Below are 12,523 nucleotides of genomic sequence, written 5' to 3'. Positions count from 1 at the left end.
GCACATTGGTGGAGAGGTTCTTCTTCTTTTTTTTTTTTTTCCCAAAAAAGATTATTTATGTGAAAGAGAGAGAGAGAGAGAGGTATCTTCCATCTGTTGGTTCGATCCCCAGATGGCCACAATGCCAGGGCTGGGCAGGGCTGAAGCCAGGAGCTTCTGATGGGTCTCCCATTGAGTGCAGGGACCCAAGCACTTGGGTCATCTGCTGCTGCTTTCCCAGGTCATCAGCAGGGAGCTGGATTGGAAGTGGAGCAGCCAGGAATCTAGCTGGTGCCAAAACGGAATGCCTGCATCATAGGTGGTGGCTTTACCCACGATGCCACAACACCACAGTCTGGTTGACAGGATGCCAACTTCAGCCCAGTGTGCTACAGAAGGCAGCCTTGTGGGCTGGTCAGCCGCAGGCCTGGCGGTGTGGAGGAAGACTGGAGGAGGGAAGGACCCTCAACTCCATTGGCACGGTGACCCCAGCTCCTCCGGTCACTGCCTCCTTGCCTCTGGGGCCTAGGTCTGGCTGGCTGAGCCCAGGTCTCCAGGGCTGGTCGGACCAGACCCCCACTGCCAGTAGTGGGAGTGAGGGTACTGCTCCCTGGTGGGTGTCTGATATACTGGATCATCTGGGGACCTCACAGCCAGCCCCAGAAGTTTCCCTTCCAATTACACTACCAAACCTGGGCTTTTCCCACTCTCCTTGGGGACACTACTGGGACAGTGGGCCCCGAGCAGGGCGCTTGAGATTTAGGGGCCAAAGGGGGGGGAGGAATGGCGACCCTTAGATCTTGCATTTGGGGGGGCTGAGGACCTGGACAGCCGTGGCTAACTGCCTGAGAGGCTGATGTGGGGCACTGGGAAACAGGGTGGCCTCCCCTGGGATCCAGACTATATTCTCAGATACATTCAGCAAACTGGCTTCAGTGTCTGAAGGTGCAGACACAGCCATGTTGTTCTGCGGAGGGTTAGCGAGTGAAGGCGCGCGAATGTGTTCAGAGCCAAGTGACCTCAGAAATCTGCTGCTGGGCTTTTAAAACATATATGTATGTATGTATGTATGTATGTATATGATTTATTTATTTGAAATGTAGGGTTTAGAGAGAGGAGATACATTTTCCATCTGCTGGTTCACTCTCCAAATGGCTGCAGCCTGGCCGATGTCAGAAGCCAGGAGCTTCTTCCCGGTCTCCAACATGGGTGCAGGGGCCCAAGGACTTGGGCCATCTTCCACTGCTTTCCCAGGCGCTTTAGCAGGGAGTTGGATGGGAAGTGGAGCAGCCACGAACCAGCGCCCAGTGCCGACACTGCCGGCCTGCCTTAACCAGCAGATCTGCAGCGCCGGCCCCTGGGGTTCTTTCCTGTCACTCACTGTCACTAAGTACAACCAGCTGGGCCTTTTTTTTTTTTTTTTAAAGTGGTGGCTTCATACCAGAGCCGCGCTGCGGAGTGCAGAACAATGCTCTCATTGTGCCTTTTTATAAAGAACAGGATAGGTCCCCGCGGCGCCAGGGCGGGTTCTAGTGCGCTTTGGGGCTCGGCTCTGCGTGCCGGGTCCTCGCCCTCAGGATTCAAGTTTCTGCCTTCTGCTCCGCACGGTCGCCACCGCGTTCTCCTGCGGCGAGCGTCTGAGAGACCTCGAGCGTTGTCCGCAGGCCGCTAGGAGCTGCAAGGCCGGTGGTGCAGCCGGGCTGGGCTGGGCGCGTCTGCCCTCTCCCATTCGGCGGGACCTGGGCTCCGTGCGGGGTGGTCTGTGAGGGGTACGGGGCTTCTGTGCTGCGCCCTGCCGTTCCCGCGCGGCTCCCGCCGGCTCGCCGCTGCCTCCTTCCCTCCCAGGCGCGCACGAGCGCGCCGTGGCTGCTCCCTGCTGGCACCACCACAAGCTCGCGGCGGACCGGCAGCTGGGAGGCACGGCCCCTTCCCGCCACTGCCAGCAGGGGGCACTGCTGTCCCTGTGGCAAAAGTTTGGCCCCCGCAGCCCCTGCCCCGCGGCCGGGCCCTCGGCTCCAGCTCCGCCAGGCGCAGGGCCCCCCCGCGGAATCTGGGCTTGGTGCAGCTGCCGGAACGCAGCCCTGTCCAGCCAGGAGGGGGCAGGCTGACTCGCTCGGCTTTGCCCGGAGGTCTGGCCTGTGTGGTTGCAAGGCTGTGGGCTGCTGAACAAAGGGTAGAGCTGCCTTCGGGGGTCACGGTCGCCAAGAGCCTCCCAGGGCGGAAAACGGCTTCCCAAGGGTCTCTAATTAGGGGTTTCTGCCCGCCATCCCCCCAACTACCCATGTCTCCTGCCCCATCTCCCCCACCCCCCACCGCCACCGCCTCCTACTCTGCTCTCCCTACCCCACCTCCCTACCCCTCCCCATCTCTCCCCAACTTCATCTCCCCCAACTTCCAGTCTCCCCCATCTCCTCCGTGCCCCCCATCTCCCCACCTCCACCACCATACCTCTTTTCCCCTCCCCTTCTCTCGGGAAGCCCATCTCCCCGAACATCCAGTCTCCCCCCGCCCCGGCTCTCCCATTTCCGCCCCCATCTCCCCCAACATCCAGCCTCCCCCCGCCCCGGCGCTCCCATTCCCGCCCCCATCTCCCCCCCTCGCCACCCCCGGCCGCCTGCGCTGGCCTTTAGGGACCGCGCGGCCGTGTCGTTGCCGGGGAACGGGCGTCCGCCCCCGCGGCTCCTCAGAACGCGGGCGTCACCAGTGCGCTTTCTACCCTGCGGCCGCGCCTCCCCCGCGCATGAGGGAAGCGGTGTTCGCAGTGCCCCAGCCGGCGCGCAAGCTGCTGGGCACAGGCCGTCCCCGGGCCGGGAACAAATCGCCGTGCGGTGCGCTCCCGCGCTCCCAAGCTGCGGGGCAAACTCAGGAGGGGGAGCGTTAGACAGCAGCCTCCAGAGCCGACGTTTAGACACGTGCGCCCCAGGCAGATCCTGCGAGACAGCCCGTGACAACTGAAGGAGTTTGGGAGTTTGGGAGACCTGGATTGCATTCCTGGCTCCTTCCGGACTGCAGCCCAGCCCCGCGGATGGCCCGCTGCGGTTGGCATTCGGAGAGTGAACTAACACTGTCTCACATCTTAAAGGACCCCATAGTGTGAGCTTTGCAGCCTGGCTATGGCTTAGGTGGCTACAATGTGGCTCACTTTGTTGTCCTTAGTATTTAAACCAGCACCCACTTCCCACGGGGAGGATTTTTTTTCCTGTAGGGGAAAGGTCTGTATCTGTGTCTCTCCCAGGTCACCCCGGCTTCACAGGTCTCAGCCTGGAGCTGCAGACCAAGGCAAAGGCTGTCCGGAGAGGAGCAGACAATCTATGAAACCATTTTAAATGGCCAAATAATTTCTTCCAGGAAAGGGCCAAAAATGGGGTAAGGGAGAGAATAAGGGTCTTAGGTGGGTCTATGGGCCTTAGCCTTCATGCTCCCTGAATGCATGGCAGGGGGTTAGGACTCCCCGGAGGGGCAGGGATGGCCAGAGAACTTGAGTCAGGAAAGACACTGCTGCTCCTGTGTTAACTAAAAGGTATCCATGCAGAACATGGGTGACTCCCTGCCTGGCAGCGCGGGTCTCTGGCAGGGCCAGTTATTTAGGTACACACAGACTCCCACTAAAAGCATGAGGATCCTCTTAAGCAAAGTAGGGGGTGCAGCCATCTACTCCATGGAACCAGCTCAGCACCCCTGGAAGTATCGCATGGAGAGCCCCGCGGACGCCCTGTCTTGGGCCCTCAGAAGAGGGGGATGGAGCCTGGAGAAGTGGTCACCGCCTGGATAAAGGCCGTGACGGCACAGCAGCAGGAGGACCGGCATCTCTGCTGCTTCCTGGCTGTGTGGCCCGGACCAGTTACTCACAGCTCCTCTGGGCGTCAGCTGCTTTGCTCTAAAGTCAACACACTAGAAGTTAGGACCTTGTAAGAATGTGGTTAACACCTGCGGAGTGCTTAGAAGTCTGCGGGTACTTGACCAGCTGTGTGCACTGCTCGTACCCTGGGTCTCCACGAGGTCCATCAGGCGAGCTCAAAAATACCCTGCAGTCTCCATTCGAGGACATAAGAACCATTTAAAAGCTGGCCATGCATGCGACTCCAAATCCACACCAACAATTAATCTCTCCCCACCAAAAGGAGGCGCCTCCTCCCTGTGAGAACTCTTCCCACCTAAATTGCCTCGTTGTCAGTTAGAAGTCCTCTACAGGTGTGCTGCCTGCTAGGTAAGATTTAAGATTGATTGACAGAGTGATGGGCAGGGGGTGGGGGAAGGAGGAGAGATTTTCCAGCTACTGCTTCATTCCAGAAATGTCCTCAACAGCCAGAGCCGCACCACAAACCAGTCCCTTGGCTTCTGTCTTAATCATATGGTTCTTGCAAATTTACCATCTGCATACCCAACTATAATTTTCTACCAACTTACCTTGCAGTTTCAGAAAATGTTTGTCTGCAAGGCAGTAACCATGGTCTCTTTTTTTCAATGCTTGTTTTATCTACTTGAAAGGTAACAAGAGTCCAGTCCCGTCTTCCTGTCCAGCTTCCTGCTAATGCGCACCCTGCGAGCCGGCAGCCATGGCTCAGCACTTGGGTCTCTGCCACCTATAGGGCAGACTGGGACGGCGCTCCATCCAGGCCTCAGCCTGGTCCAGCCCTGGCTGTTTCGGTCATTAGGAGAGTGAGTATGGTATGCAGGTGTTGCAAGGGGCAGCTTAACCTGCAGGCCCCGATGCCTAAGCCTTCACAGGAGTTTCTACCACCTGGGCTCCAGGGTTACTGATCCTGAACTCTTGTTTCACCTGCCAGCTCACAGTGCGCCCTTCTGAAACCCCAAGACTCTGCTGGCCGAGTTCAAGGGACCCCAGTGCAGATCGTCTTTCTACAGGTCACGCCCGTGTCTGTGAACCCCATGACGCCGTCAGGCCTCTCCCTCAGCACAGAAAATCTCTAATACTTAATTCTGTCTCCCGCCTCCTCAGCCACGCAGATCGCTGCAATTATTGCCTCCCACGGCTTTTCCTGCAGAGGCAGAAGATTCCATTTGCATTTTAAAATAATTTCTGCAGACTAGCTGGAGCTCTCGGGAGGGGTCAGCTCCGGGGCCTACATTTATCCGCAGGTCCTGGCTACAGTTTCCTTGTGTGGTAGACTTCTGCGCTTCGCACAGCAATCCAAGTTCCTTAATTATTTCAGTGCTTGGAAGAGAAGAATGAGGGAGGGAGGAAGAATTAAGCAGACATACAGAAAATACAGTGGCAAAAGCTGCAGAGCCTTTAGGGGAAGTAAATCTCACCAAAGCAGAATAAAATGGGATGTTTATTTCATTGCTTAAATCAAAACATTCCATGAATGATTGCCTTTAGTAAATTCAACTCACTGATTATTTGAGGGAAGTCCCATCACTGAGCTATAAAAACTGTGTGATACCACTAATGACATGCAAATGTAATTTGCAAAAGCAGAGAATTATCACAATACAATATGAAAAAGGTTGGCTGAACAAACACATTCCACATCTTTGAAACAAACAAACAAAAAGAGCCATAGTAAGTAGGCGGTGCAGGCCCTGGAAAACCGCAGCAGTGCCCACACACCACCAGGCTGTGCAGATGGGGACCAGGTGTGGGGGGGGGGGAGCTGCCCCAGCCGGGCTACCCAGAGAAGATTCTGCATTTGTGGTTTCTCAGTAAACTGTTTTCAAAAAATGCAAATAAGGTACTTTGTTTGTACAGGACTTGCATATACAACACCTGCTCCTCAGTTAATGTGTGACTGTTGCATCAGGTACTGTTCTGAAGCCAAGACAGGTTTTCTGATTATCCACCCACTGTACCCAAAGGGCTCCAGCCTGGGAAACCACGGATTCAGAAACACAGCACGGAGGTGCACTTCACAAACACGTCACCATTTTTAAACGTTAAATATCCAGGTCAAAGCCAAAGAGCCACCCAGCATTTACACTGCACGATCAAGACAAGCACAGAGCAAAAGCAGCTGCTAAAAAGTCTCTCCTCCGCGCCTGGGCCAATCGCCGATACTGGGCATTCACAGTACAGCCGAAACTCACTACATTCGTAAGGGTCACGGGGTTATTCCGTGTTCAAGATCTTTCCAGAATCTTGATCACCTAAAATGAGGTAGATAAACTTTTCAGAGTTTTGTTGGTTGGGACTAATTTCCTTTAGATCTCTGTACTTTTTTATTTTTTAATAGAATTCCAAAATACTTAGCAAAAGATGGAAAATGAGCACTTTGCCTAAAAATGAAAAAATATAATTCCACAGGTTCTTAGGAAAGTTACTTTACCTCATTTTAATTTAAAAACAGAGTAAAACCATCCAGTTACAAAAGCCCCTTCACACGGAAAGCGGCCAGCGCGCCCCCGCCGGGCAGTGCGCCGCCGCGAGCCCTCGGGGCCAGGCCAGCTGCTGCCCCGTGCCCCTTGCCCGAAGCTCAAGTGTCCTCCAGAGTCCAGCGCCGGCTGCTGGCTTCCTCACAGGGAGCCGCTCCCGGCGACGCCGGCCGTCGGGGGCAACAGGCTGTGGCGGGCGGAGCTGTGCGGCCGCCGGCCCGTGGCGCTCACTCAAGCCGTGGCCACGGCGGCCGTCAGGTGGCGGGGGGCACGCCGGGCACCAGGCCAGCCAGGGGCCCCAGCGGGGGTCGGCGAGGGGCTTCCGAGAAGGCCGGCAGCGCGCCCCGGACCTTGGTCTTCTTGCGGGGCGCCATGGGCGAGGCGCCCAAGAACCTGCTGAAGGAGCTCGACTTCCTCAAGCCGCGGGCCAGGTCCTGGAGCATCAGGTCGTCGGCCAGGACGCCCAGGAAGGCGCTGGTGGTGGAGCTGAGGATGGTGGCGGCCACCTGCACCGGACGCCGCGGCGCCAGGCCGCCCCCTCCGCCCCCGAGGGCGTCGAGCTCGGCGCCGCGCAGGCCCGGCTCGCCCAGCAGGCGGCGCAGCGCGTACGAGGAGCCGGGCCGCAGGTACTGGTAGGCGCGCCGCCCGCTGTGGTCGCGCACGTGCACCTGCGCGCCGAGGCGCACGACGAGCAGCACGGCGGCGTCCTCGTGGCCGTGCAGCGCGGCAAGGTGCAGCGGCGTGTAGCCGCCGTGCGAGCGCGCGTTCACGTCGACGGGCGCGCCCCCGCGCCGCGCCGCCTCCACCAGCTGCAGCGCCATCTCGCGGTCGCCGCTCTTGGCGGCCCAGTGCAGGGCCGTGAAGCCGGACATGAAGTCGCGCTTGGCCGCCAGGCCGCGGTCGCGCAGCAGCAGCCCGTGCAGCTGGTGGGTCCAGCGGCCGCCGGCCGCCCGCACCAGCCACTCGTGCTCGGCCGGCTCCAGGGGCACGGCGGAGGGCGGCGGCGGCGCGGCGGGCGCCTCCTCGGTGTCGGGGCTCAGCAGGCGGGGGCCGGCGCGCGACAGGCGTCGCAGGTGCGGGGAGCGGCCCGGACCCAGGCCCAGGCCGAGGCCCAGGCCGGTCTCCTCCACCGACAGCCTCCTCAGCAGCAGCGGGGAGCTGCGCGGGCTCGGCTCCTCCGACAGCTGCCGGCGCAGGCCCTGCTCCTCGGCCCGGACGCGGAGCGCGGCGGGGCCCGGCACGCAGCGCACCGGCAGCATGCAGGACTTTGGCGGCGGCGGCCCCGGGGCTGGGTCCGGCGCCGGTGCACAGGGCGAGGCGACCTCGGGCAGCCTCGCAGACGGCGGGGCCGCGTCCACGCAGACTGCCTCCGAGGACCGGGCCAGCTCAAAGGCTGGCACCCGGGGCTCTGCGGGGCCCTCGGGCTTGCGGGCCAGGCCGCTAGGCAGCTCCATAGTGGGCGAGGTGGGCTCGCTGGCCGGGACCCCCGGGGCATCCTGCGGCGCGCTCTGCCCGGCCGGGTCCTCCGGGGGCTCCTGGATCTGCAGCGCGGGGCCCGAGGAAGCGGCCTCGGGCGCGGAGCTGTCCCCCGGGGCAGCGGCGGCCGGCGGCGGCGGTGCTGCGGGGCCGGGGGGCAGCGGCTCGGGCCCCGCCGGTCGCCGCGGCTTCTTCCTCAGCACCACGAACTTGACGCCGTCGAGCTCCTTGACCACGGCCACGTCGTTGACGAACTGCTTGAAGCGGTCCCTGCGCGCGGCGCGGCCGCGCGGGTCGCCAGCCTCCAGCAGCGGCCGGAAGCGGCTCAGCAGCTCCGAGTTGCGCACCTGCCCGCCGCGCTCCTGCAGGAAGCCGAGCACCGCCGCCTGGCTCACCCCGGCGGCCGCGGCGGCCGCGGCGGCGGCCAGCGCCATGGCCGGAGCCTGCCCGTGGTGCGGGAGCGCGGGGTGCCGCCGGGGCGCGTCCCCGAGGCTGGACTTCGGTCAGGGGCCGGGCCGTCGGCGGGCTCGGGCAGCCGGGGGCCGCGGCCAGCGCCCGCCGCGCGGGGCCCCCGGGCCTCTGCCTGCCTGCTCCGTCCAGCGGGCGCGGGGCTCCATCACCCGCGGGTGACGACTGCGTCGGGCGCGGCGGAGGGAGCGGGGGCGGGCGTTAAAGGCGCCGCGCCGCTGCGGGGCTCGCGGTTGCTAGGTGGGCGAGGCGTGCGTGCGCGCGTGAGCTGTAAGTAGCGGCTGCCCACCGAGGACGGCGGGTCGTGATGAACAGCAGTGGTGTTCCAGAGCGAACAGCGCTGCCTCTCCGGTTTGCTCGTGCGTTCCTGCAGGCAGGATGGAGTGATGCTTCCACGTAGGGCTTGGGGGATAAAACCAGGGGAAACATGGGAGCTGAAATCGCCGCTCGCGGTTTCAGATGCTTCTGTGCTCCCTCCTGCCCACACACACGCGTGTACGTATCCATGCTTTTAAATAAGAACGCAAACTTGGAACAACGCTATGCTTGAGTGGTTTTTTTTGTTGTTGTTGTTGTTTTTTTTTTTTTTTTGGAAAGCAGACAGGGAGCCCCTGCCCACTGGTTCATTCTCCAAGTGCCCACAGCGCTGGGAATCGGGGGTGGACCGAAGCTGGGCAGAGGAACTCAGTCCAGGTCTCCTGCGTCTGTGGTTGGGGCCCGACTACTTGACCCTCCAGGGGTCTGCATTAGCAGGGATCCCAGGGAATGGGGGTGCGGGAGTCCTAAACCCCAGGCTTAACCCCGAGGCCAACCTCCTGCCCCTTGCTGCATGTTCTAAGCCTCACTTACTAGAAAAGTACTGACTGAGCACAACCTCGGTGCCGGGACCTCCTCAGGCTGACAGATGAACGAGAAAGGTGAAAACCCTCACCTAGTGGAGCGCTTACATTGGGGGAGACAGAAATAGCGTGGTGATGCGCTTGATGGGTCCTGTGGGAAGCGGGAGGGACAGGTGGTCAGGGAGGGGCCTGGCCCGAGGGTGACAGTTAAGCGGGGACTGGAAGGAGAAGAGCTTTCTCAGGGGGACCGCAAGGGCGCAGGCGGGATCCACTTCTTGGTAGGCAAGGTCGTTAGACGAACGTCAGCTAGAACCAGAGGCGCTGTGCAGTGATGCTCAGACAAGACTCGCGTCGGCACTCCGAATCCTGGCTGCACCTTAGGGGTTGCTTGATCTCCCTGCACCTCAGTTTTCTTGTCTGTAAGTGGGGAACAGAGTCCCGACCTGCTCAGGGGCTTGTAAGGATTAAATGGGTTACAAACAACATCTTTCCGGTGATGAGTAGTGCAGGCACTCCCGTTATGACTCCCTAGAAAGGATAACAGTAAAATGCAAAGGGTTCCACTCTGGCCAGTGCCGGTTCCCAGAGCAATTTCTGTCTCCAGCACTGTGCCCAGGACAAATGCGAATGAAATTTTGCCCCTTTGGCCTGTGCCGCGGCTCACTAGGCTAATCCTCCACCTTGCGGCGCCGGCACACCAGGTTCTAGTCCTGGTCGGGGCGCCGGATTCTGTCCCGGTTGCCCCTCTTCCAGGCCAGCTCTCTGCTGTGGCCCGGGAGTGCAGTGGAGGATGGCCCAAGTACTTGGGCCCTGCATCCCAAGGGAGACCAGGAGAAGCACCTGGCTCCTGCCATCGGATCAGCGCGGTGCACCAGCCACAGCGGCCACTGGAGGGTGAACCAACGGCAAAGGAAGACCTTTCTCTCTCTGTCTCTCTCTCTCACTGTCCACTCTGCCTGTCAAAAAAAAAAAAAAAAAAAAAGAAGAAGAAGAAGAAGAAATTTTGCCCCTTTATTTTGTGAGCATTTGCCCCAACGACAATAGCTATTTCTCACAAGTACGCAGTTTTTAATGATAGCATTGAAGAAATGTAGTGTCACACTTTGTTTTCTGATTTTGGGTTGTCTATATTATTTCTGTATTTTAAAGCTTATGGATGTTGCTGCTTAGATATAAAATTTTGTGGGGCCAGGGCTGTGGCATAGCAGGTAAAGTCACTGCCTGCAGTGCCAGCATCCCATAGGGACACTGGTTCCAGTTCCAGCTGTTCCACTTCCGATTCAACACTCTGCTATGGCCTGGGAAAGCAGTGGAAGATGGCCCGAGGCCTTGTGCCCTGCACCTGTGTGGGAACCTGGAGGAAGCTCCTGGCTCCTGGCTTTGGATCGGTGGAGCTCTGGCTATTTCGGCCATATGGGATCCCGGCACCGCAGGCAGAGGATTAACCTGTGCCACAGCACCAGCCCCTAGCAGTATCTTAAAGTGTCATTCTGAAACACAAAAATGTTTATCTTAAATTTACATTTATTATAGTGAAGGTAGAACTTTTTCCCTCCTATATATTTGGATTTGTTCTTTTGTGAACTGTTATTTCTCCTTTGACCCATTTATTGGTGTTTTTCTTGTAGTTTTCATGTAGTTACCCATTCTCTGTTAGATGTCATACTTACCCAGGGTGTCGTTTGTCTTTTAATATTTGTTTTCTGATGACACCTTCATTTTTAGGTAACTGATTTTTTAAAAAAGATTTTATTTATTTATTTGAGAGGTAGAGTTACAGACAGTGAGAGGGAGAGACAGAGAGAAAGGTCTTCCTTCCATTGGTTCACTCCCCCAATGGCCGCTATGGCTGGAGCTACGCAGATCTAAAGCCAGGAGCCAGGAGCTTCTTCCTGGTCTCCCATGCGGATGCAGGGGCCCAAGGACTTGGGCCATCCTCCGCTGTCCTCCCAGGCCACAGTAGAGAGCTGGATTGGAAGAGGGGCAGCCAGGGCTAGAACCAGTGCCCATATGGAATCCAGTGCCACAGGCAAAGGATTAACCTACTGCGCCACGGTGCCAGCCCCCAGTAACTGATTTTTAACTATGAATGTTACCTCTTTAGCTTAAGAATATAAGTACAAAATGAGAAAGCATAGCTCCCATTGAAAGGAGCACTTTCAGGATCAGTGTATCCTGTGCTGTTCAGCGGAGTGATAACCTCAGAATGAAAGCAGTGCCCTTGGAAGCAGTCCTTGTGTTTTTAATGCACAGTGATCCTACAGTCAGCTGTCAGTTCTTTCTACGTATTATCCCTTTTTAAGCCCGCACCAAGCCCCAGCCCTGCAAAGCCTTCTGCAGCCGCCTGTGGTGTATGGTGCTCTGTGCTTCCGTGAATTACTGAATATATTTAGGCGTAGAGCACTGACTGAGCCAGGTGCTCTGGGAGAAGACATAACTACCTTGGAAGAGCCAGTTGCTTAGTGGGGGAGAGAAAAATACACAATTATTTGTTACACAGCTAATGAAACGAATGTTCCAGGTGCTTACCAGAAGGTTGATTCTAAGGATAGAGGGCAGATTGTGAGGAGGGCTGGGCTAAGGCTGGAGGGGGACTGTGGAGCTGGGTCCAGAGTAAAGAGTCTGGTGTGTTTGCAGTTTAGGGTGTGTGCTGGGATACGGAGAGAGATAGTGTCGGCCAAGTCGCAGGGTGTGGGTGGACAACCTTATTAAATGCTCATTTGAACTTTATCCTGTTTGCCATTGAAAGCTTCCTTTGTTTTTAAGAAGTAGCTTTAATAGTTTCTGATTATAAAATTAATAATGTTATTTTCCCAATTCTCAAATAGTTTCCAAAAACAAGAAAACAAGTCTCATGTTAGAGAGCCATTCTTAAAGTTCCTGGGTTTGTACTGTGAGTTTTTCTCCACGTCTCCTTAAACATACACATGACCATGTACTCCACTCTGTGCAGGTTAGACACACTGTTTCATGGGCCATGCAGCTTCAGTGGCGGCTGTGACAGTGCTGGTGCAGCGAATGGTTGGAGGGGGGCCATGATACGTGGAGCCAGGTTGGCGAGCTGGGTGCCAGGTGGTCCTGTGTTTCAGAGATACTTATAATGCAGAAGTTGCAGTATATTGCCTTTTCATTTTTCAATGTCACATTCTCCCTGTTGCAACTGTTATTTCAGTAACTACATTTTGTATTTTAATTTTCTTGATTTTTCAGGGCAAATTGCTAGGATCCTTGAATTCACCTCCTTGATCTTAGAGCTAGTGGAGGCATCAGTCAGTTTGGGCTTTGGTTCCTGCTCCCTCTCTCCAAGGCAAGGAGGGAGAGGACCCCCTCTCCTGTTAGAGATTTGTGTGGGTTGAACTCGTTTTGACTGATCACTAGGACCAAACGATTCAGTACTGATTGAATAGGAGTTGCTGGTACAAGCAAAA

At 57.5% G+C, this 12,523-nt stretch overlaps 1 protein-coding gene across 1 annotated transcript; it reads right to left on the bottom strand.

Annotated features, from left to right (window-relative positions):
* Positions 1-5,258: 5,258 nt before the first annotated feature.
* Positions 5,259-8,788, bottom strand: SOWAHA (sosondowah ankyrin repeat domain family member A). Its single transcript, XM_008254998.4, has one exon. The coding sequence runs from the start codon at positions 8,220-8,222 to the stop codon at positions 6,567-6,569; it is 1,656 nt and encodes a 551-aa protein (XP_008253220.2). The 5' UTR covers positions 8,223-8,788; the 3' UTR covers positions 5,259-6,566.
* Between the last annotated feature and the right edge of the window lie 3,735 nt (positions 8,789-12,523).

This window comes from Oryctolagus cuniculus, chromosome 6 (genome assembly GCF_964237555.1).
Source record: "Oryctolagus cuniculus chromosome 6, mOryCun1.1, whole genome shotgun sequence".
Classification (NCBI taxonomy): Eukaryota; Metazoa; Chordata; class Mammalia; order Lagomorpha; family Leporidae; genus Oryctolagus; species Oryctolagus cuniculus.
This window is presented reverse-complemented; position numbering and strand designations above follow the sequence as displayed.